At 40.5% G+C, this 25,582-nt stretch overlaps 1 protein-coding gene across 8 annotated transcripts in view; it reads left to right on the forward strand.

Moving 5' to 3' along the window:
• Positions 1 to 25,582, forward strand: part of arhgef1 (Rho guanine nucleotide exchange factor (GEF) 1) — a 32,728-nt gene that overhangs the window by 2,216 nt on the left and 4,930 nt on the right. The window contains exons 2-21 of one of the 8 annotated variants that reach the window (XM_029503633.1): positions 7,254 to 7,318; positions 10,725 to 10,811; positions 10,933 to 11,046; positions 11,703 to 11,801; positions 13,213 to 13,255; positions 13,367 to 13,472; positions 14,459 to 14,599; positions 16,869 to 16,898; positions 17,851 to 17,962; positions 18,146 to 18,209; positions 18,356 to 18,385; positions 18,818 to 19,018; positions 19,580 to 19,721; positions 20,876 to 20,887; positions 21,649 to 21,807; positions 22,720 to 22,910; positions 23,022 to 23,168; positions 23,521 to 23,603; positions 23,943 to 24,068; positions 24,689 to 24,803. In XM_029503633.1, coding sequence (XP_029359493.1) covers positions 7,292 to 7,318; positions 10,725 to 10,811; positions 10,933 to 11,046; positions 11,703 to 11,801; positions 13,213 to 13,255; positions 13,367 to 13,472; positions 14,459 to 14,599; positions 16,869 to 16,898; positions 17,851 to 17,962; positions 18,146 to 18,209; positions 18,356 to 18,385; positions 18,818 to 19,018; positions 19,580 to 19,721; positions 20,876 to 20,887; positions 21,649 to 21,807; positions 22,720 to 22,910; positions 23,022 to 23,168; positions 23,521 to 23,603; positions 23,943 to 24,068; positions 24,689 to 24,803 — 2,029 coding nt within the window. In that variant the 5' untranslated portion in view covers positions 7,254 to 7,291. Of the gene's footprint in view, positions 1 to 7,253; positions 7,319 to 10,724; positions 10,812 to 10,932; positions 11,047 to 11,702; positions 11,802 to 13,212; positions 13,256 to 13,366; positions 13,473 to 14,458; positions 14,600 to 16,444; positions 16,776 to 16,868; positions 16,899 to 17,850; positions 17,963 to 18,145; positions 18,210 to 18,355; positions 18,386 to 18,817; positions 19,019 to 19,579; positions 19,722 to 20,875; positions 20,888 to 21,648; positions 21,808 to 22,719; positions 22,911 to 23,021; positions 23,169 to 23,520; positions 23,604 to 23,942; positions 24,069 to 24,688; positions 24,804 to 25,582 lie in introns of those variants that run through there. The other 7 variants (XM_029503634.1, XM_029503635.1, XM_029503636.1 and 4 more) reach the window with 7 other exon arrangements.

A 25,582-nucleotide genomic window follows, 5' to 3' on the forward strand; every position in this document is an offset into this window, starting at 1 on the left:
TTGATTTGAATGAATACGTTTTATTTTCGTACTTTTCAAAAATAAAACAAAATATAAATCACACAGTGAGTAGAAAAAGAAAAATTATCAAATTTCTCCTTTATGTAACCAAACGGATGTCGGTAGAATGCACACCCAACCCTTTTAGTTTACAGTTATACCTGTCACAGCAAAAGGAAAGAAAAGAACAAGTGCAATAGTCTGAAAATAATAATGCCGTATCAGTAGGTCTGGTAACTAAGACTGTAACATGAAACAATGTTGTTTTTCCAAAGGTTTTTCAACCTCACTCGTGTGCAGCATAATATTTTCAGGACAGTGGTTGCTTTCATGGACACACAACGATTTTCAGCATTTGTTTATATCTTTGATTTGTCAAATAATAATGTTCATCTTTAGTTATATTTGTTGTCCCACAAATTGAACAACTTTTGGATGTGTTGAGTTTGGAATCAGTTTTTTATTATGTACATGGTTTTTATTGTGATGTATTTGATTAAGTCCTTCGATTTCAGAATGTTAAAATAAATAGTGGGCTGGTTAGCTCATAATAAGGTTTTTTACTTATGATATGAACGGCCTTTCATGGATGAAACATAGTTTATATTGCTTGTGGAGCCATGAATAGTGAAGATCAATTTATTGTTTAAGTAATTATGTAAGAATACATTTGATAGTTTCAGGTTCTCAGATGTTTTAATATTTTGTACATATTGTTATATCACCTTATCATTTTCCACTTCAGGGACATTACTAAAGCTGCAGGAGGAAACCTTGGTCTAAAATGCTAAGTAATAGATTGATTAATAATGAAATTAAGTGCATAATCCTAAATGTAGTGTGCTTGGATGATAGGATATAAACAGTAAGGCATAGATTTGTCAGCTCAATTCTTGCTGTACTGTTTCTATTTTTTTTATATTTGTGGTTTTAGGCTGAAAACAATTATATAGTTTTAAAATCAGTGAGCACAGAGTTAAGGTGTAGCTTGATTTGGCTGGTATTTATTGCATTTTTAACTGGATTAACCTAAAACAGGTATGCTCCTCTGATTATTTTATAATCTTTTTCATCTACTACTCTTTCATCTATTCATCTACTACTCTCTGCAGAACAGACATTCATCAGTTTACTCTGGAGTGAGCTGTAAATGGAGACTTTGGACTTGGACACTGATTACCATCATTGTATGTCATCTATGAGTGGTTTTAATGGCCCATGACTGTATCAGTAAAATGTGACGACATGCATTATGGAACTACTTGTGGAAGATGGTGTTTTGAGCCATTTTTTTATCCCACTGAGAAGAACTTCCCTGAATAGCACATAATATGCGCATTTTTTAAAGCAAATGACTTTAGACACAGCTGAGAATTATTATTAGGTTGGAATAATAATAATAAGAATACTCTGTCCAAATTTGCTTTCCCAGCATAAAATTGCACTGAAATAGAAGGTTGTGGGAGACAGATATAAATGGTTGGGATATCCTGACTGTTATTCTGTGATATGGGTCTATTTTCAACATTTGATCCTGCATTTCCCACAATGCAATTCAACCAACGTTATCTTTGTCTGGGCCATCTTTTCCTGTTAGATTTTCGATCTAATTGTTTTCTATTGCAGGTTTCTGAGACAAGACAACCCTGATGACATCAACGTACCATTATACGTTATTTTTGCAATGTTTCCTCTCACAGATGACGCTCTATTTTCCGTGAGGAAAAAACTGACTGATATATGTATAATTGCTGGAATAACCACTCAGAACTGTAGTTGCCAGACAGGGTCCTACTGAAGTGTACTGACTTGTTCTGTCCTTGGCTGAGTTGACAATGGGTTTAACAATGACAAAACACAGATCATGGCTTTTGTGAGTTAATTTCATAACATTAATTTAAATATAAACCATAAGCCATTCAGTAATCATATGGCATCAGTCAAGTATGTGTGGCAATGTGTGAGACACATGAGTCATGTGTGTACAGTAGCGACATCCCCCCCACAACAGAGTGACGTCTTCAGGGGACAAAATGAATGCAGCTACGTGTGTTCTCACTCTCATGAAATAAGAGGATTCTCCTCAGGTGGATTTGGGGCTGCAAGTTCTTGTTCCCCACACACTGAAAAAAGGTAGAAAATGGAAAGAGTTACATCCATCTGTCCAAGTCTGAGTCAGAGGGACAGCTGGCAAGCTGATGTGTGCAATGGAGAGTGTGAGAGTGAGTGGGGGAACAGAGAATGAGTTCTTTCATTTGAGGGTCAGAGTGGAAAAAAGCAAGATTGACTCCATGATGATGTTTATTCTAGAGGAGGGGAAGATGGTATGGTGGGGTGAAGGTCTGCCAGTCTGATGGACTGTGTGCAGACAGTCCATGTTTTGACAACGTATGTGAGCAGGAAAAAATTTAATTTGCACAAAAAAGGTTACTTGTGGTTTAAAAAAAAAAAAAGCTTGGTTGATAGCTGGCAATAGTCCTGTGATTGAAGACCTATTAGACTTTGCTGCAACTCCTGGTTTGCTCAGTCTGCCTGCACCTGCTGGGTACAGGAGCTAAGGTGAGCTAGCTGTCTGCAAAAACAGTTAACAACATTTAGTTAAAGGAATCCATATGTGAACATTTCCAAAAGTCCTAAAATCCTCTCTGATTCTGGCTAATTGTAGTTTGTGGACTAAAGATTGAGTAACCTCTAATGCAGGATCGGCCTTTCCTGAGAAAGGGAAGGAGAGAATGTTGCATATCTGGAGTGCACACCGTTGGCACGAGGTTAGCATTATGAACCAAGGTGTGCTCGTGTGCACAGAGGCATTTTTGGCAATATTAGTTTCAGCTTTAATGCTAGACAGGCTAAATTCCTTTCAGGAATATTCAGGTTGCGCCTTCATGTTGATGCTTTGTTTGATTTCCACCACCACAGATGCAAATGAGGGCAAATGAGATGCACATAACATGGTTTTTGACAAGTGGGGTGCACTCTTTTTTCCCAAATGCTAATCAGAGGTTTCTGCTTGGGCTTTAGCAACAACTGCTGTATCTCCATATGCGCGCACGCGCACACACACGCACAGACACTCACTCACTCATTCACTCACTCATTCACACATGGAAGCAGTTAAGCCCAGCTGGAGGTTAACTCTGAACTGCCAGTCCATGCCAGTCGATTGGCCCCAGCCTATCAAATGTTTCCATGAAGCCAATGACCTCTATATGGGGACATGGAGAGAGTGGGAGGGTGGGATTGGGTGGGGGTGGCAGTTTGTTGGAGCAGGAAAGTGAACTGCGCTTTTGCTCCGAGGAGAGATTAGAAAATGAAAGAAAATTTCTTGATAAATAAGCATGGCTGTAAAGACGACAAAGGAGGGGGAAGCAGTCAGCAGTAGCTAATTTTATGGGATACCTTGTTTCACATTATGTCTAAAATCTTACCAGACGTCGGGGAGCATTGGACTGAGATTTTGGGGACATTAAAAATCTTGCAGTGTAACGTCTGCGCAACTGAAATCATGAGAAGAACGTCAGCGATTCTTGGCAGCAGTTGTTGGCAAATAAAATCATATCATATTGAGAAAAGGTCATTGCAATTGAACGATCAGGAAATATGAGTCCTTTTGAAATCACAACATTCAGAGGGAGTCATACGTAAGATTTCCTTTTGGACACAGGAAAAAATTAAAGTTGGAGCCTGTGAAGCAATGAAAAGGCCTGCGTCTTCAGCACTATTGCCCATAATCTTATTTTAGCCACTACGTAATGGTCGTTAAATTACATAATTGACCCTTGTCTGCTCGCCATGAATGCACTGGCTGTCTTGGAGCGATTGTACAAGGGGCCGCTTTATTTTAGGCTGTAGGTGAAGGAAGGAGGTTAAAAGAGAGAGAGAGTGAGTGAGAGCAAGGGCCAAAAGAAAAAGAAACACAAGATGAGAGAAACTTACAGAAAGAATGGATGGCAGATGGATGAGGAAGTGGTGTTGAACAGGAGGAGGAAAAAATATTCTCAACAGCTCACATTCTCAAAATTTCACTACAGATGAGCTGCTCCCTATCTCGTGCTGATGTCACTTCCCCGTTGTGCCACTCTCTGCCTGCCCTGGTACACTTGTTGCAGTATCTCACGGTGCACCCTGTCCAGTTCTGTTTGCTTGCTGTCAGTGCGGTGATGAGATTCCTGGAATAACTTTGCCCTCTGTAATGGTCAGACCACTGTTGTGATGCCATTTTATCTTGCTGTACCAACATGCAAACATTCAGTCACATTAGGCTGTGTTATCTGCTTTTTAAGGGCCAAGCTGGTGAATATGTAAGAGACTGATTTGGCCAAACTGATATCCTCGCTGTCAGTCACTGTATGAGCTAAGTGGCACAACACTGAATACTATGCGTCATACTCCTTCTTAATTATTACACACTGCTTGCAAAATATATAGACAACTACACTCACACAGAGGCTCTACAGTCAGAGGAGCCTCTGGGTCTGTTTTCACTGAGGTGCCAGCTTTCTGTCAATTCTGCCAGCTACAGCCTAAACCATTTGGTCAAGGTTGAAAGCATCCAGTTCTGTGTGCAGACAGTTTCTTGTTGCTTCTGTGTTCTTATTAGTCTTTCCAGAGTTTGTCATTCTTTTTCCATCCTGTTTTTTATTTCTTTCCACTGTTGCTGCTTGTTCTTCATTTCCTGCTGCAGTGTGCCCCCTCCTTTAATTTTTTCTGCATGTACTTCTCTGCTCTCCCACCTCCTCTGCCTACCTCTGCAATGAGGCTCTTGTTTTATTTCCCCTCTGTTTAGTCTATAGGCTTCATATAGACCAGCACTTGCAGCCAAAGTTATGTTTACCAGTATTAGAAGACCAATAGCTTTGTGACTGCAATGCTAATGTTTGGAGAAGTCAGATAAAATCTAGAAAATAAAGTGGGTGATGAAATACTGTGGTGCAGATAAGGTTATTGTGTATTGTTATAAATGTCTGTGCACTTAACATAGATCAGGATGTCCCTTAAAACTCTTGTAGGTTGAAACAAATTATTGAGCAATCAAACGCTGTGAGGTCACCAGAATCCAAAGGTCTGCAAAAAGTACACACACAGGCTACTTCTTCTCATGTTCAAACTTTACTCCCATGAGCTGTCTGTTCCCCATTTGTTCAGGGGTTTTGGCCATGCTGTGCTCGTGGTAACTTCCTTCTTTGGTTCCTATGTGATATTAGAGACGAACATCGGGAGGTTTGTCGTACCCTTTTTTTTTTTTTTTTTTTTTCAGTCAATCTGAAACATTTGCGGGCTCTTTTTTTTTTTTTTTTTTTTTTTCATCTCTCTGATTCTCAGTCTTTGTCTTCTCCTCCTTGCCTCGCTTTCTCTTTCTTGCTCCCTCTTTTCATCTGATAGGTCATACAGGAAATGGCTCTGATAGCTTCCTGAGGAAATTACACCCACTTCCTGTCTGTGTACCTCTGTTTTCCACCTTGAACTCCCCCACGTATTTTTTTTTTTTTTTTTTTCTCCTTCTTTCTTGTTCTTGGCTCAGGCGCCTCGAGGAGCAGCAACTGGAGGAGCAGTGGTGCTGGTAGGAATCCCCCCAGTCACTGCTAATGAGGCTGACGCCTGATCAGAGTGCCAGATAAACAGCAGCGCAAACACAGCAAGCTATGGCCATTAGTGAGTGGGATATTTTTGGCTGCTGCCCTCACTGCATATAGAGGACAGGACGCAGCCTATTGTGAGCAAGTGTATGGAGCGAGCTCATACAATGGCTTCGGTGGCCAGGTGCACCGAGTAATTTTGTTGTGAGAAAGGTGGAAGACAGCTGTCGTGTGCTTTGTTCTGTGCCACAATTTCCTTAAAGGCTCTATCCTTCAAAACTGGAAAAATCTACATATCATGACACCCGGAAGTATTGATGTTTGTGGTCTTTGTGACCAGACCCCACAGTGATGTCACATTGTAGTATATCAGAAACAAGCCTTTACACTTTGTTACATTAATTGAGAGATATAAAGCACATTGTCATTGTGTTTGAGGAACACGGCTATATGCTGCAATTTCACATGTTATTGTCTGCACACAGTTTTCCTTTTCTGAAGACAAATGAAATATTTATTTTGTGCCTTTCCAGATGGATTCATTCAAACCCACCAAAGGCATATTAAGAATGATATAATACAGTCTTTACTGATTTTGGATGGAGTTAAAATAACAGATATGAAATGTCAGAACAAGCGTATTCAGTGAAAAGAATAAAAATCTACCTGGAGGGAAGGTCGACTGGGGATGGGCTTGGCTTTTACCGCATTAATACTACATGTCGAACAAGGCTAAGGAAGTTCATTTTGCACTTTTGTGTAATATATAACCTGCCCATTGTCTTAATGCCAAATTTTCAGACATTGATATATGTGTGTGTGTGTGTTTCTGTGAGTGATATAGAAACTGTTCTAGTTCCAAATTTTCACCTTTTTCACTTAGAACTGAATTCTGCGTTTAAGTCATTTGGTTCAACAATCAACAAAGAGAAAGACCTGCTCCTGGAAAATGTTATTTTTCCCTTAAAACTTATGACCAAATATATGAACATTTGTGCTTTTATGTATCTCTGTGGCCTTCTGTTTATCATTTTGATAAACACATTTTTCAGCGTCTTCATTCTATCTGTGTTCTCCTGTTGTCCTTCTGTCTCCTAAGTTCAGGTAATATGTGCTGCTGATCAGCATGAATTACTGTATATTTTATAAAAAACAAAAACAAAATATGAGCTTGAGTGTACTTGCAACAAGGTGAGACATTAAACTGATGCCTAGCTTCTATTGGCTTATTGTTTGTTTGTTTTTTTTTCCACCTGGAAATGACTCAGAATTTAACTCTCTTTAGTCAAACTGACAGTGTGCCATTAAACTATATGATATGGTATAAACTTTGTACTGGTGTTATGTCACAGGACTCTCTGCCCAAACCAGAGGTCAGTGTGCTAGAAGACTGCACTTCCATTGTGCGATTGTATGATCCTGTGATCATGTGCAGACATAACACAAGAGGCAAATCAATACTATCTATGACACCTGTCTAGGCGGTGACACGTCTCTTTTCCACTCTGTGCGGTGGCTGGTTGCAGAGAAATGGAATTAGCCCACATCTGGTTACTGTATGCTGCGATGTTGACTGTGCCCCTGTTTGTTATTGAAAAGAAGCTGCATCATTGGACCAGGTCTTCTCCACCAACTGTATCACACCACTTTTTGACAGTCACCATCATGTTATTGCAGGAGCTTGATTGACAGGTGCGGTCTTCTCCCGCCACAGTATGGACGCTGAAGATACCCACTTTGGGGTGAGCTCACGGTTGGACTCCTCCTCCTCCTCTTCTTGGCCAGAGGGGATTGAATAAATAAGCTTTTTTTTTTCTTCTTCTTCTTCTTCTTTTTTTTTTTTTAACAGTTTCATAATGGACAGAGGGTTTGCGCAAACAGTGGCTCTGTTATTATTAGACTGCAGTGTGTAACCTCTTAGTGTCCTGGTGGAAATATGAAATGCTAAGCTTTGCTGCTACTTCCTTTTGAATGATGAAACAGGTGCAGTTTTTTTTTTTTGCAATTGCTAATGTACAGTATTAGACCTCCGCCTGCTCAGGGATGGAGAGGAATGCTGCTATAAAGAGCAGTTGTTGTAACATACACACACACGTTCACCGGTGGCTCCCCACAATCACATAGGAATGGCCCCCTCCCACATACATGCTCAGTGTTAACCCACACACACACACACACACACACACACACACACACAAAGGCACGTACGCTTGATGGCTATCATCAGATTGATGCCACCTGACACTTAGTTAGTCCTGGAATTTGATGGGAGGGAGGGGAGATGGTGGGTGGGGGGGCAGCTGCCTACTCTCAGGAGCACCAGGGCTGATCTGTGAACTTCTGGGATATTCTGTTTAAATACTCTGTACACTTAGTGTTTTCCGTCTGCCCTCAGCTGCCTCTCTATCAGCCAGGAAGGACCCTCATAGTTTGGAACTCATGTCCGCACTAATGGAGGTGAGGAGAAGCGGGTCTGGTTACTGTTGAAAACCACAGACTGTCTCCATCTGTTGTCTGAACTGTGCCATATGCTGGAATGCACCATTTGGCTCCTCCCGGGCAGAGGAGGCTCCGACTCCTGCCCCTCTGTAATCCTCCGCTCTGCAGATTCAGAGCAGAGCTGACCTTACCTACTTCCATCTGAGTAACCACAATTAGCTTCGCCCCCTGCCGACTTCAATTTGTCTCTCAGAGTATCAGCATGCATTACAGTCAGTCTGATATCATAACAATAAAAGGCGACTGGCTTCGACAGCTCCAGTAATGAGGAGGCAGCAACGGTAGCAGTAAGTCAGCTTTTATCAGGGTTTTATAAGCCAGTTCTTGTTTTGCATCTTTATTGAGGTCAGTAAACTGAGTGGGAGACTGAAATGATTCACCGTCAGCAAGTTGAGGGAAAAAAATTCACAACCAAACAGAAAACAGACCAAATAATTCAGTGATTTAAATTTGAACCCAAATATGAATCTCATCTCAAAGTATAGAGATTATTTTGATTATTTGATTATTTGTAATTTTGGGGTTTGTTGACAAATATTTACACATGACACGGGGGGGGAGTTGCTTTCATCAACTACACTACTTTTTTTTTTTTTTTTCCCCTCAAGCAGTCAAAATGAGAGCATCTTATCTTTCCACCAGGAAATAACCAGAGCTGATTCTACAGCATTAGTCAGTTAGAGCTGCTGGCTGTCATGGTGACATAACAGTTTGTCATTATCTTGGTAAGGTGGCTTTTGAAGTTGAACTTTGGTGGCGTGCTTGGTGGCTGGGAGAGCAAGTGTGTGTGTGTGTGTGTGTGTGTGTGTGTGTGTGCGTGTGCGTGCGTGCACGTCCATGCAGATGTCCACAGCTCTGATGCTCATGTGTGTCTCTGTTTAGCTAACCCCTCCTACGCATGTCACTCCAGCGCTGGCCTTTCTCAGCCCACAGCCCACTGGAAATGGCCATGAATGAACACATTCTCTCTCTCTAGACTTACAGCTGTTTATCTGTCTCTGTACAAGAACTCACCTTGACCTCTCGCTCTCTTTGCCGAGCGTCCTGACAGCCACTGCACACACAATGATACAATGTACTCAGCCCATAAATCGAATTGTAGTTGTGCATACAGTTTAATTTCCTTATGAAGTCTAACTAGAACCACAGATGTATTGCAATAAAGTTAAACATATTGTCAATAACAACATCTTGATGTGTGTAATTACACGCACAGCGATGAATGGGGACTTTGTATAGTGTTAGTGTGCAGCAAGCAGCACCTTGAGATAAATTATTTAGAAAAATCCCTGATCCCTAACACATCAACATGAAACAAAAATAGCAAGTTTTATTTGTGGAGAAGTACGCCAAACAACGTGTACATAGTGCTTGAATGTTGTTATCACAGAATTCACAAGTCTTTACCATATGTTCCTGATAAAACCTGTAACAACCTCCTTACTGTTCCTCAAACCTTTTTTTTTTTTTTTTTTCCCACATGGACCTTTGGACCACTTTCCTCTCTTTTCCCTTACACCTTTTTGCTCTGTTCTGTTCTGAGTACTGGGCAATGGTAAATGTATGGACTTACAGTTACAGTTTTTTGTTGGAGTTTTTTTTTTTTTTTTTTTTTTTTTTCCAGAAAAAAAAAAACAAAAACTAAATGTGTTCATTTGTGTGTGTTTGCGTGTTCCCTGGTGGCGGCTCTGAGTCTGCGGGCTTCAGAGAACTGAATAGTGAAGTGCTATGTCTTGTTTGTGTTTTTTTGGGGAGTGTATGCATGCAGGGGAAGCGGTATGGGGTGTGAAGGGCAGGGATAAATTGCTCACCCGTTCTGATGCATTTTTTTTCTCCTCCCCACCCCCATTCATGGATTTCAAAGGCAAGAGTTGGCATAAATAAACCTTTGAATTTCAGATCAGTGTAGCTACAGTTTTAGACCTGGAGGGTTTATGTCATGGCAGCTAGAGGAGGGTTTTACTCTGAGTGCATTATTGAACCTCAACTAGTCTGAAAAACAGTTCCCAGAAGCAAAATCAGGCCAAACTTTGGGGAGAATTTGCACTGGATGCCTCACATTGAATCATGAGTTCAACACCCAAACTAAATTTTTTATTCTCGTCTGGGGTTACAGGTCTTCAGCATTAGGCAAAGGGCACTGCTCTTAATAAAATGCTGGATATTATTTAGTTAAAAACTTTTTCAATTGTGTCTTTATCAGTGTCCCAGTTCCAGATGCCCATGATTTATCCCAAGGTTTACTGAAGCCAAGCAATGCTTTGTCAGTGGTTTTCCAGGTTTCATTTTTAAATAAAACGTAGAAGAGTTAGTTGTCCATGAACCCCCTTTTTTTTTTTTTTTTACCTGGAGCCTTTTCCTCTCTTGGCTCATATAAATGGGATCCTGCTTATTTCAAGGACCGTAAGTGATATGACACATTAAGCTCTTCTCTCTGTTTCCCTTATTTCCTTTGATGTTATTTTTCACTGGGCTAGTTCACTTAGTCCAGACCTTAATCTGGCTTTATGTCTGGTTCTGCTCAGCGGGGGCTCAGGATGTCAGAGAGAGATACAGGTTGAAAATATAGCCCGTAATGGTTTGCTAATTGTCTTATTTTCTTCTTCCTTCCCTCACTATGTCTCCATCTTTCCCTCCGTGTTTCCACAGCACGGTGCATTCGGGGCTCAGTGCTCTAACCCAGCCATGAGCATCATCGGGGCAGAGGATGAGGATTTCGAGAATGATCTGAATGATGTGAGTGAATACAAAAGCTATACATGGCAGCTGAATGGCATTTAATTATCATCCCTCAATTCCATTTCTTGCCCCCTTCCCTCCTTTATTTTTGTTGTCTCTTGGTGTCTTCCTCTTGCAGGGGATGGATGACCAGTGTACGCAGTTTAATCATATAGATCTGTTGAAGGATCGGCCAACCCACCTGCTGGTCTTCATGCAACATGTCTTTCTACAATTTGACCCTGCTCCATTGGTGAGACCTCAAACTCCTAGAATGCATTACACATAACAGGTCCCATTCCAAGGTGGACAATGCCCCAGACTGTGGCAAAAAAAAAAAAAAAAAAATTCATTTGGATTATCTGATAATTTTTTATCCATGTTTAGCAAAACAATACAGTTTTACAATTACAATAATTATGAAAAGAACATCATACATAATGTTATGAAAACCTTAGATTTCCATAGTGAGAAATATGGATGTGGCAGCTCTAGTGGACAACAGAGGCCATTATAAAGTGCGCCAGATGAGCAGCCACTTTTTGTTGTGAGAGTGAGTCTGTGGGTTAAATCGCAAAGATTAAAATCCAGTTGGTCTCAGTGATTGGGTGATTTATGATGTGAAATGTGTTTTTATGGATGAAAATGGAGGCATTACCTTTTAATGGTGTTTCTATTATTTTGTCCGCCTAATTTAAATCAATGATGATAGGTTACACCTCAGACACCCCTCTTGGTTTGGTGCTACATAGTTCAACGGCTGCAGTTGAATCAACACCTCCTAAAAACAATATCAACATAAACTGAACATTATAACCCTCAGCAGAGAATGGTGGACAGTAAGAGCAGAGTGCAACAGTTTTTATTAACATGCAGATGTCAGTCACTCACTGTCCGCTCTTCCCTCAGCTGTGTTACCTCCATGCAGACCTCTTCAGGACCCTCAGTGCCAAAGAGACCAAGAAGCAGTTTGTTGAGTTCTACAACACCTTCTTGGACAAGGGTGCAGTAAGTAGCTTCAAGATAGATGCCTGCACATAATTTAAATGGTTGATGAATGAATCTAGAATAACCAGTAACTACAGAGTCTCTGAAATCAAGGCAGTGTCAAAAAGGGAAGCACACATGATCAAGTTGTGCGGTGTGAAGTAGCAGGAGAAAGGAAGGGGTGTCTGACTCATAACAAGACATGTGCAGTGTTCAATAGTAATCTTTGTTTATGGGAATTTCTATTGCTTTATCTTTGTGATTGAAGAGAGATGATTGAAATGATATATGATACTTTCTCTTTAGAGAATCACTGTCAGCTCAGCAAATATGATTCCAATGTGTTACCAGTATTTGAACTTGGGCCATTTTATCAGACTTCTGCTGCATTATTTGAAATAGTGCTTTAAAGTGATTTCCTCAGCAGATGTTGCAGATGCTGTAACACTTGACATGTCAAATTGTGTAGACATATTTATGATTTGAAACTCGTCCATTACTTAGACTGGAGACTGTCTATTCCCCATTGCTCTCTGTTCCTGATTACATAAATATCAGTTTATAAAAAAATATGGAAACCTTTACAGTATGGCTATTAATTTATTTTCATTGTTTGGTAGCAATAGGAATTTCCTTTAATCAGCTTATAGTTATTTGGAGTCGGGGGAGATGCGAACATTGTGTGCATATGGTTTGCTTTTTAGGGCATGGCTGTGTGTGTTCTTTCTGTTGTGTGTGCTCAGTGCAGCACCTTTTGGCACCAGTATTTTTCTGTCACTTCTCCCTGCACACCTGGCCTCTGTCACTTCTTTGTTATGTTTTCTTCCTCAAAGCCCGTGCACTGTGCATGTCTGTCAGCTCAGCTGGCTTGTGCTGCACTCTCTCTTCTCCCAGCTTGTCTGCCTGACCCCACAGCTTCCTGTCAGGATCGTGGGAAAGCCCTTAAAGAGGATTCATACTCTTTTTGCTTTGCTTTTTCTTTTGCCCTACCTCTTCAGTGCATATATTGACGTAAAGTTGGCCCATGTGGCTTTTTGTGTTTGCAAAAGAGCAATTTTATCTCCCCTTTGAATCATCTGTTTTTTCTCTCTGTTGTGTTGTTTTTTTTATTTCTTGTGTTCAAATGACCCCTTGTGGTCATACTTAGCTATCGCATCATTCCACATCAGATTCTAATGCCGAAATACTTTACTAATCCTTTGGGGAAATTTGGTTCATTACAAGTGCTCCAAAATCAAAATTTAAACCTTGATCCCTTATTGGTTAATATCACTATATTTTACCTCAGAACAGCAAAAAAACAAAAAAGCAAAAATAACTCCAGGGCAAAGCAAAGACAGTTCCAGTCACTCCTTTTAATTTTCAAATGCTTATACCTTACATATGAATATCTCTGACACCGTCCCCAATTTGTCTTTGCTCTAAATAACAGATTCTCAAAGTGACAGTCCCTCCTAGTGTATCCAATGAGCTGGGTGAGTAATTTCCCAATGGCATATTTATTTAAGGTCCAAAAATTGGTGCGCACTCTCTTGCTTTTACCACTACTTCTGGCTTACCCCTTTTTTTTTTTGTTTTGTTTTTAGACCGAAACCGTCCAGATCTGCTCTCCGAAGAAACCCAAAGGCGCTATGCTCAAGAGGTTCAGAGCATGCAGGCTTCTGAAGTGGCCAAACAGCTGGAAGACTTCAGGTGAGAAGCAGCCTCCCTCCCTGAACTCTACTCAGCCTGTGTAGCATAGTCTGTGCTATACCGCACATTTTACTTTGCTGCGATCATGGCCTGTGGCGAATATTGAGGATCTACAGTCTACTTTGGGACTAATGACTGATTTTTATAGTCCCAACTTCAATTAACAAAAAGGTTTTTATAGTAGTATTAACTACTGTATGCAATTAAGAAAACTAAAGACTCTAACTCTCTTTCATGCCGCTCAATAGATCTAAACATAACACGCTTCCCTGTTATTGTGTCTGAGGTTTGACAGCCATCCGGCAAACTCACTTTAACTTCAGGGCAATGTGTCAAAATGACATGTTTTTGTTTTTGTTTTGTTTTTTTAATTGTGGTTATCAGGAAATCATAAAATGAGAGCATTGGCTCACTAGCTACAGTTTTTGAGGAGCTAACATTATATCTCACAAGTTTGCAAAGCAGTACAGTAGTTTTTATTTTTGGAGTTCAAGGCAAAGAATGTTCATATTTGGCCAATAACCATAATTTCACTGTAATCTCAACATTTACTAAATTTTTGTCCAAACTGCAGTAATTACCTGCAGGTTTCTCATGTGAACGGTTTGCTATGAGCAACACAATGTGCTTCAAATGTAGATCCGGATAACTTCTAACATTGAAAGTAAACTGCTAAACAGCAACGCATCCATGAAGAATATTTTGAAAACATCTAACCTAAAAACACAAAATGTAAATATGGAAGCTATGAGGAGAATGTGTTTCCTTAAGGTTCAGTAGTCACTCAAGGAACCAGGATCAATTATGGATCCCTTTATTTTAGGTCTGGTATTGGCACTTGAATTATAGCCCTATTCAGCTACATTATGTGTCTACTTACTGAAGATGGAAAACAAGCATCGACAAACAGTGTGAATCTTGTGCTTCCCGCATTATTCTTGACAAATGTGCAAAACTGTTGTCTCCTTTGGCTTTGCCACATGCAGACAGAAGAGGATGATGGGTATGACCCCCAATGAGGCTGAGCTCAATGATGTGGAGAGCCACTACCCCACTGACCGCATCCCAATGGAGATGAAGGAGAAGTCTGTGGCTGAGAACTTGCTGGACAAGATGTCTGAGATGCAGTGAGTATTTGCTTCTTCCGAAACCAACCACCATGAAGAGTTTATGTGGCTGTACTGTTGGTTGCAAATACTTAGATTTGTACCCTGTTGAATAATCAGTAAAAAACAAAAACAACAACAAATATTTTTATTTGATTAAAGGCAAAGGTGTCACAGGGCATTACAGTCAGAACTGTGCTTACTAGTTAAAATTAATGCTGATAATAGTGAGATGAAAAAAAAAAATATATATATAAGGATAATCCTTCTGTTTCAACTTGCAGTGAAAATAAAAATACAATTCATTTACTATTGGTTTGATTTGGCCTTAAATGACTTTTAATCACAGCAGTTGATGTTGACACTGGAACAGTTCATTATATTTAATGTGATTTCACAGACATTAAAACAATATTGTGAATTCAATTTGGCATTGGGGGGGAATCTAACTTTCTTGAAGTTATCGCTCTCAAGAAAACAGCAATCCCACAATTGTCATGAGGATAATATTAAAAGAAAACCCTGAAATGGTAATTGGACAGGGGGGAAAACAGTCTTCTCTCTATTACCTGCTCCTCTATGCTTTGAGCTGGGAACATGACTAGCCTGTCGAAGCAGTTCTATGAAGAATGACTCCCGGCTGATGACCTTGCAGCCAGACCAAAAGGCACTGGCGGACGTGCGTCAGGCAGAAATGCCTTGCAGGTGGTCTCACCTGTGCTTAAAACTGCTTTATGCTGGGAACATGAGTAGCCTGTCAAAGCAGTTCAAAATCACATCTATCTCTCTGAAGTTGGCACTTCACCTTCTACAGAGCTGTATAGTAGGAATAGTCAGCTTCAGCTGCACACATAACAATTTTAATACAAGGCTCACCAAGAGAGAGCGCGATCAAAGGAGAAAGTTCGGCTCACTGGACTAGAGAAGAAAAGTGATTGGAAGAAAGCACAATAGAGCAAGAAGGAAATGAGGAGACTGCAAGGGAAAAATGGAGTCAGCAGTGCCACGCTGGCAGGAAGGCTTTTCCCTGGCATCTTGCCAACTGAAGGGGGGGGAGTTACACATCGGAAGAGAGAAGGGGAGAGAGAGGGCCAGAGGGTTATCAATGCTGGATTGTTCACACCCCAGACAGGGTTAAAGAAAGAAAGAGATCTATTGGGAAAGTTAATCTATCCTTGACCTCGTGGCCAACTACAATGTGTTATCCTCTACAACAGGCAAGTCAAACGGAGAGGGAGAGGAGGGCAGGGAGAGGGCAGAAGACTGTCTAACTTCATCTTGTCAGAGGAGTGAAAAAGATGAACAAGCGAAAGGAAAAGAGATGTGCTGTGCAGAGGCAACACTTATCCTGTGGATGTAACCATACTGTTAATGGAGAAGATTCAAAAAGCCTGCAAAGTAGTCTGTCTCAAAGACATGATAATTCAGTTTCAGTCTCAAATGCACATTTCATTCAGTTTACTTAATTCATTGCACAAATGCACATTTCATTCAGTTTACTTAATTCATTGCCCTCAACAATCATCTCTCTCTTTGCCTCCTCACAAAGATCTCCCACATCCTTGCACCCAGTAACCCCTGCACACCCCCTTTCTCACTAGACCACAACAAAGTGACCTCACCCCCAATGCCTCTCATTGGTCTTTCTGTTGATGAGAACAAGACAGCCACAGCATTTCATTGGATTATGCAGGGAAATCCACGGGAAACCCCACCCACCCTTTATGTTCATAGCAAAACATGAGTGTCCAATTTCCAGTCTTGCCTGCATGTTGCATCAGACAAAAACATGGTTAAATAGAGATTTCCGCTGTTTTGGAGCATTTTTGAGTTTGGATCCCCTTTGCAGACGGCCAACTGTGAGAGACCTACCGGAGCAGATAAAAGTTTGAATAGTCTGAATTTTTTGCAGATCTTAATACCATACATTGATTTTTAAATTGTCAGAGCCGTCAGAGGTGCAGCTTTTCATGCATCTCTCACTTTTTTGATTTTTTTTTTTCTTTTTTCTTTTTTTTTCTCCTTTCTTTGCAAATTTTAGAATATGTTCAATAGCATCTGCTGTGAACACAATAACATTACAGTCAGCTTTGAGTTGGATCAAGAAAAGCTTAGCCACTTCAGATTCCACCGGCCCAAAACACAGCTAATAATCAGTAGAGCAAGAGAGAGGAAAAATGCTACTTAGAAGGAAGAGGTGAGCTTAATGCTGCAAGACGACAACTCCCTCTTTCCCTTTTGCAGGAATAAAATCACTGACAACTGTCTTTTTTTCCTTCTGTTTTTTCAGACCAACAATTGTCTCGGACGAAGAAAAATGGTAAGTTAAGTTTTTGTTGGGTTTTTTTTTCTGAGGAGAATAGACAAATATAGATAATTTGCATTGGTTGTGTATTTAAATGCGTGTTTATGCACATGATCTAAGTTGACCATCATTTCTAAGCCTGGGTGTGGCCAAACCACAATATTTTTTGCATACCTGCTAAAGTGCATTAATAAATATTCCTACGACATAATTTGTTTTAGTTCTGTTGCTCTGAAGAAATTATCCAAATGATTTGTCCCTTTTCTCAAACATTATCACCACATTCCCTAACAGTGTTTTTTTAAAGTGACTGATGTGTTATTTGTTTTATTTCTTGATTAATGTGTTGCATGTTGTGTCATAAATTGTCAAAGCATGTCAAGGATGCTGTAGGGTTTTGGTGCTTTTCTCTCAGGAGTTCTGGTCCTCTGCAGTTCAACTTATTTATGTTGAAGCATCAGTGTGTTCAGAGTGTATGCTCTTTCGTGACTGGTGATGAGAGACAGTTGTACTTTTGTTATGTGCACATCCTTAGAGGCTCCTCCCTTAGTCCATTTCACCCTCTCAACTCCTCTTGTTTCCTCCCAGCTCCGCCTTATCTCTTTGTGTTATATTGTTCTCTCCTCCCCAGTCTTTTAAACTCCTCCTCCTCCCTTTCTGAACATCTTTAATTCTCCACCTCACTCTTCTTCTCTCTGCATGTGTTCTTCCTTTTAATTTTTGCTTCCTACGCTCATTAGCGTTGTCCATCATCAATGCACACACACTGCTGCAGCATTTCTGTAGTTTACTGTAGCCTTTAATGTGAAATAAATGTTTTCAGGGAAAAAAGAACATCGTGCTGTGGTTGTTTATCTTAAGCATTGCTAGGAATTAATTAAATTAAAAAAAAATCAACAGAACTTTGGGAACTACATAACACAATGTATTATATATTAATTACATATTCTTCTCTTTTGTACCATAGCCAATCCATCTTTTCAGCTGTGGCCTTCTACATGAAGCACCTTGGGGTTAAAACCAGGGCAGTTGACAGTAAGAAGTCCAAAGGAGGCTTCTTCAGGAGTAAACTGGTGAAGGTAAACATTGATTTCGTTTGATGGAGCAAAGAAAAGAATAGAATGAACAGCAGTCAGGCAGGTCAACAAATACACCTCACTTTTATCATCAAAACCATTGAGGAATAGCATTTGCAGATTTGCAGCCCTTATTTCTTTTTAATTTGACAGTCTTTCTGACTGCCTGCCTGTGTTGTTTTCTAGAAGAAGGATGAACCCAAGCCCAAGCCCAGAGGGTTTCCTGGAATTAGCTGGATTGCGGGCAATGGTATGTATGGGTTTTTTTGTCATTTATGTATAAACGTACATATCATCTAGATATTTTTAATTGTGTATAATTGTGACATTTAAAATATATTATGAGCCTGGCCTGGATATGAGAACATATTGTCCTGCCCTTCTTTCCTGTTACAGCTGAGGTCAAACCTAGAGCGGAGGCTGAAGGTACCAATCGTTCAGCGTTCCCTCCCCCTTTTTATTTATCTGTAGAATGGTCACATCCTTACTAATCAACCCATCAGCATGTTTGCATGAGCTGAGTCAAAGTGGGTGGGGCATTGTTTTGTTGACACCTTGTTTCAGAGTGGGTGAATTAATCATTGTGTAGAGCTACACACACACACACCCACACACCCACACACCCACACACACACACACACACACACACACTTCACACACAAGGGAACACAGAGTTGTGGATGTTCTCTTGTACCAAACTAACCCTTTCGTTTACTGCAGAGGCCCTGATTGCATCATACTCATTTTGTCTGTCTGTCTCACAAAGTCTCTGTTTTGGCCGATCAAAGTGATTTTGTTTTTCTGCATCTTCTGTAGTGCAGGTGTTCTAAACTTACTGTGCCACTTCCTCCTTCTTAGCAGAAAAGGAGAAAGTGATTCCAGAACGTAAAGTTCCAGGCCCCAGCAGAGGCTCCCTGACCGAGCCTGCACCATTTTCCCTACCCAGCAGGAAGCCTGGTTCCAGCGGGGGCCTCGCCTCCCAATCTGGGCTAGAGGTTGCTGATAGCTCAGGCAACAACATCATTGCCACCAACAGCCCTGAAACTCCACACAGTGAAGGTAGGCCTGCTTATATGTGTAGTAAAATGTCTATAGCCCATTGACATTTTTTTGGTCAGTTATAAACAGTTGACTTGCTGACAGAGATTAATACTTTGACATTAGTTCCTGATACTTTTCTGTGAACTTTATTTACTTTTCCACTGGGACAAATAGGAGGAGAAATAGATAAAAGGTCCTTTTTAAACGTGTGTTTGTGTTGTCATTGTTTAGTGTTGTATAGCGTATGGGGAATGTGAGAAGGTCTGTTTTTGTCAAATTATTTAACTTGTAAGTATGTGACAATACACCCTGGTCATTATTTATATATTGTAATTGAAGAAATATGCAGTTGTTAATCAAGTAAAGGAAAGCACCGATTTAATCCTACAAAAAACCCTAACCCTGGGTACACACACACACACACACACACACACACACACACACACACACACACACACACACACACACACACACACACACACACACACACACACACACGTACGTACGTATGTATGTATGTATTTATTGACAGTACATTACCCCAAATTTGATATCTTTCCTCTCTTTCTAATCTTCCAGGTGTCTCAAGCTGTCGCTTAGAGCCTCAGGCGGCATCAGATGCAAGTGATGTGTCCCCTGTCGGACTGGCAGGTACTCCGACCATTGGAGAGCCAGTCTCACCCAGTGACACTCCCACAGAGGAGAATCTAGAGAAAGACAGGTGAGGAGGATGGAGATGGTAATAAAGAGAGAAACACCAAGGAAGTGAGATTATCACTGCAGTGCACTGACTCAGTCAGAGAATATGAGCAGTTACAGGATTAGAGATTGTAATCATATTATAATTAGATTGCAGTGGAGGTGTCTAGTGTAAAGACAGTATAGCCCCAACAAAGAGTGGAAAGAGGGTGGGGGGGGGGGGCTCCATGTGTCTGAAGCGCTCAGGCTGAGGGAGCGCGGTAAAACTCTTGCAGCGGTCTGTCCCTGTTGTGTGCAAGCTTTTGTCATGCTGCCCGTTGCTCACCAGCTAACAGAGCCTGTAGTTTTGAAAAGGATCCTCACCAGGTGAACTTGGACCCGGTCTTCCCTTCCAGCCCTTTACCTTCCTCCCCCCCTGTGGCCTCATTTCCTCCCTTCTCTCTGTTATCTTCCTAATATCCTGTCCTATTTGTCTTCTTTTTATGCGCTCTGTTGTGCAGGACTTAACATTTAATGCAGAATATCCTTTCAGCTTTTGTTGCATATAGATGTTGTTTGTGCAGTTTCTGATTTTTTTCCACTCAGGTATGTCTTGGCAATACATTGATTATTTTGCTTAGGCTGAGGCATTTCTAATTATTATGATTATATAGGCTGATTACAGATGAGCATTTATATGCTGAAGCGTTCTCCCCAATGAGTAGGTTTGTATTTAAGTCAGTTAAGTCAGATGTCTTTTTCAACACAAAAAAGAAAAAAAAATCTGAAGTTTTGAAAAAAGACAGGAAATTAGCAGCTTTGCCTCTTAGCGAATTTTATGTGCTTCTAAATTTTGATAAGCGCTTTGTTGTTTTCTTTAACTTAGTTATTAAAAGTTAAATATAATTTTGGTCTATAATACCTATGTTGTTGTTTTTTTTTTTGCTGCCCGTCCCCTGTGCTTCTCAAGGTGTCTGTGTCTGTTGTGGCTAGGGCCCGTCCTTTGTCCTGCTTGCCTCCACAGTGTATGTGGTCACATGCTGTGCCAGGGGCTTTGGTACTTTATTTGACTGTGGATTAAACATTTGCTTAGAACAAAGTGTTGGGGCAGTATTTGCATGTTGTGGTTATTTCTTTGGCTTGCAGTAGTCATGCAAAGGTGGGTGTGTAACACTGTGGTGTCCCATGTTTTTACAGACGGAAGACAAGGTGGGTCTCAGCGCCTTGACAGATTCATGGACATGCTTCAGCTTTATACTGATCATATATCACACGTATACAAACACAATACACTCCCACGCATCCAGATCACACACTAATATCCTGTGCTCATATACTGATACATAACACAAACACACTACATGGATAAGTATTTTGACATAATTGTGAAGGAGTCAGAATTAGCTTCATTGTTGAGATCAGTTGGATTATTTTTAGTGGATGTGTTTGCACATTGTGTGAAGTTTGACTATAAGTTACAATTGAAGGTGCTTAACTTCAACATTTGGTATATATAGTTTTACGTTTTGTTGTATAGAAGCAATGCATGGCTACCCTTAACATACAGCAGTGTTTACTGAATGAAACCAACTTTTCAAATAAACAGTTTCTTTGTCTATTTAACTAATATATGCATGTCATGAGCCATGCATATTTTGATTTAACAAATTTTCTCTCTTTCTGTCTTTTGTTTATGGGATTTTTCCTTTTCTTTTTGGACAACTCCCTCTTTTGCATAAATACTTTGTTAATGTACCTTGACTTATTTATTCTCATCTTTACCCTCATTCTTGACATAAATGTCTATCCTCACTGACTGTATATGACTGGGACACCTTTGGCATCTCTATGTTTCCTCCTTCCACACTTTTCCCCCTTTTGCTCTCCTTTCTTTTATTACCTCCCTCTATTCTGTCCCTATCTCTTCTTATCCCTCCCCCAAACTCTCCCACCTTCCCTCCCTACCGTAGGAAAGTGGGTCGTAGTGAGAGTGCTCGTGTGGACCGACACTCAACTCGCCGCCGTGGCTCCTCCCGGAGCAAACAGTCCCGCTCCCGTAGTGATGTGGATCTCCAGCCACCTCTTACCACGACATCACCCGCCCCGCTCACGCCCCAGCAACTCCATCCGTAAGATGGACAGTCCCCTTCATAAGGCCTCTGGCTGGAGAGGTGCACAGCAGGCACAGACAGGATGTCAAAAACCGAGCGATGTTACAGGATCAGCGCAACAGCCCTGAACTAACCAGAAAGTCATTAAACAGAATGATTGGCAATAGTGACATTACTAATGGATTAAATGTACCTGGCTCATTCAAAGCCATTAAGTAGATCACCTTGGACGCAGATTTAAATTGGTCTTTGTATGAGAGAACGGCATTTAACCTGGATAAGTACAATTTATTTCTAAAGGGCACACGTCTTTTGTCTCCTGTGAAATTAATCAATCTGGCTGGCAGGTTTACTGACTTGCTATTGACTCCTGTGACCATCAGGGAGTGAGTAACAACACTCTCATTCTGAGTGCGGGGTGAGACACAGCTCCTTAGCCAAGTTAGGTCAATATGGAGCATTTGGTAAACATGAAGTGCAGCCCATCATTAAAGATTTGCTTGGTTAGTTAGTCAAGTAACTGTAAATGTCAGGACTCGGAAATAGTAAAGGATGAATAAACTAATAGAGGCCATTCAAATATTTCACTACTTTTCTCCATTTTTATTCTTTATTGATAATATTAAATCTGCATTTCATTGTAGGATTTTTATGGCACCTGTTTATAATCATCATTGTGGGATAAGAGGGGTATAATGCAATGGTTGACAATCAAATGAGGGTCAGGTTGGTTTGAAACAGAAAGCTTAGACTTTTTTACTTAATGTTTACTATGAAGCAGTTTGGCTAAAGCTAATTGTTTATTATTTGTAAAATTAAGCTAGGTTTTAGGTTATTGTGTTTTTTATGCAGTAGTCTCCTGGGTCATATAAAGTTTACATTGTAACCAATTATTTAGCTTATTCCTCTTCCACTTGCTTCCTTCTTCAGCTTTGAGGGGCCAATTTTAGTTCCAGAAGCACCTGGCCACTCTCCAACCAGCCCCTCCCCACAGCTGGAGGAGATGGACCCACGCCTTCTGGAATTTGAGCATGATCCACCCAACTGGAGGGAGCTGGCCTGCCCTGAGGCTCTGTCCTGTCTCAGCAAAAAGGAGATCAAGAGGCAGGAAGTCATTAATGGTGAGGAAAATTGTGGCAACACTTCATATAATCAGAAGAAATCAAGAAGCCGATAAGATGATATAAGAATTATTCAAAGATGGCTCATAACTAATATCTGTTCCCTTTCAGAGTTGTTTGCAACAGAGCATGCTCATGTTCGAATGCTAAGTGTCCTTCAGATGGTTTTTTCTAAGCCTTTGGAGAGAGAGGAGCTCCTAACCTCCACTGAGCTCGCCACAATCTTCCCCAGCTTGGACGAAATCCACGAAATGCACTGTGAGTACTGCTGCAAAGAAGCCTTGGTTTGTGTTTGCATCCACTGTATAATCACACACACTCTTCTGCACGCTTCCTCCACACAGCAAAAAACAACCATCATGCACAGAATCTAAATTTGTATACTGAAATTAGTTTGTACAAAAACGTAGAAAGTGGTTTTGTGGGATTTTATTTGAGCAGGCTGTAACTGGGCTCAGTGAAAGAACAGAGAAATCAAAAACAATGAGTTCACACAAAAAATTCAAGAACAGAGTACAGTCTTTCAGCACCGAGCCTTCGTTACTTATTTTGTATTTGTTTGACTTAATTAAGAAAAGTTTCTGACTTGTTTCTCTGGCTCTGAATCCAGATAACTTCTATGAGAACCTGAAGAAACTGCGTTTGGAGGACAACTTCATAGTCAAATCTATCAGCACCACAGTGCTCAACAGGGTGAGTTTTTAATAATTTTCTTGTCTCTCACTGTTTGTGTTACTTTTAGGATGGTATAAGTGATAAGTTCTGCCAAATTAATACACAGCTATGGCAGTATTTGTTCCGAAATCTGCCATTGTTACTTCAACATAAAACTGAAAGCTATTTATCAGTAAAGGTAAAATATTGCCAATAGCTGTTTCAAAATGATATTGCTTGTCAGCCTGTATTTTTTCTGCTCCTTTACTCTGTGCTCATATATTTATTCCTCTCATTCTTTACATCTGGCAAACAAAGCACAGGGTTTAACTATGGTGTTTTTGTGAAGTTGTGCATGCATGTGTATGTCTGTTCCAGTTTGGCGGCACCGAGGGGGAGTGGTTTCAGAAATTGACAGCCCGTTTCTGCAGTCACCAGACATGGGCCTTGGACCAGATCAAGAGCAGGCAAAAGAAAGAGCCACGCTTCAACTCCTTCATACAGGTAACATGCAAACACAAAGACTCACTCACACACGCACACATTTGTGCACTCACTCCTGCATGTGCATTAGTGTTTCTGTTGTAGTTAGGAAGCTCATTAACATAATCCACTACTTATCGCTTTACCACTTGTAAGGTCAGACGGGCCTTCCATATCTACATATTGTACATGTTCTCCTCCTCTGCTGCACCAATATGTTACTATGGTGGCCCCCGAACAAACGAACTACAGGCTTGGTCTAAAGACAGCATTTCATCTTTTTGCATTACCCAAAGGACCCCATAGGTTCTTCTCCAGAAGAAGAAATGTTAGTTATTTGTACTTATCTGCAGATGCCACTAATTCCTAAAAACTGTCTGTCTTTTCACCATCACAAATAAACGCCAGGTCGTCCCTGTAACGTAAACCTAATTCTACAATTTAAACAAATGAGGTCCTGCCTTTTGGAAGAAAGATTTCAGACCCCACAGGTATAGAGGGGTCCCCAAAAATAATTACTTACAGGTTTAAGAGAAAGACACACATGGAGGCGCTTGCAGATGCAAGGCCATACAAGAAGTCGCATAAGTGGTCCCATACATGTGCACTTATTTGAATTCTTTTTGTGGTCTAAATACCAGGAAGCAGAGAGTAAACCCCAGTGTCGCAGGCTGCAACTCAAGGACATCATTCCCATAGAGATGCAAAGGGTGACAAAGTATCCACTGCTGCTGGAAAATATTGCTAAGAACACAGGTATGCGTGTCAAGTCTTTTGAGATTTTATGGGTTCATTTTTGACAGGCGACTTCATTAGGTTAAAAAAACAGGTGTCCAAAAATGCTTTTATTACAATGTATTTTATTTTATGTCTTAATTTTTGAGGGGGAAACAGGAGAACATGAGCTAACAGAAATAGCTGAGATGATGAGCCCTGCTCTGCTGTTGGCAGTATTGCCCCAGTGGTCTAATACACATAAAGGGGTTCAACTCCAAACAGTACAAATTTCAAAGAACATACAAATATGAAATGTTCAATGAGTTTTAATAATTTTAAAATATTATATATCCTACATATGTGTATGGAAGAGTAAATAATAAGACTTGATGAAGATTAAATGTATGAAAAATAGAGTATTTAAACACACAAGCAAAACATTTGAACGATTGATTACTGACCACAGAGGTGGACAGAGTACACAACTTCACTACTTGAGAAAAATTACAGATACTCCTTGTCAAATATTACTCCAATACAATTAAGAGTAACTTTGTCAAAATATTACTCAAGTAAAAGTACAAAAGTATTTGCATAAAAAAATACGGTGACAGTGAAGCTGGGATGACAAAACGTAGAGCAAGGTAAGAAACAGCGCATTTCACTAACTGACCAGCTCTAACGTTAACCTCCATTAGCCTAGCTTGTATTAAAGCCCGACAAAAAACGTTATCTTTAACAGAAACAGCTGAATTTGGTAGCTCCATCAGATAGAGACACAAAGGAGAGCGCTCCAGCTGCAGCTGCTGTTAGACTAG

This window comes from Echeneis naucrates, chromosome 6 (assembly GCF_900963305.1).
Source record: "Echeneis naucrates chromosome 6, fEcheNa1.1, whole genome shotgun sequence".
Taxonomy (NCBI): Eukaryota; Metazoa; Chordata; class Actinopteri; order Carangiformes; family Echeneidae; genus Echeneis; species Echeneis naucrates.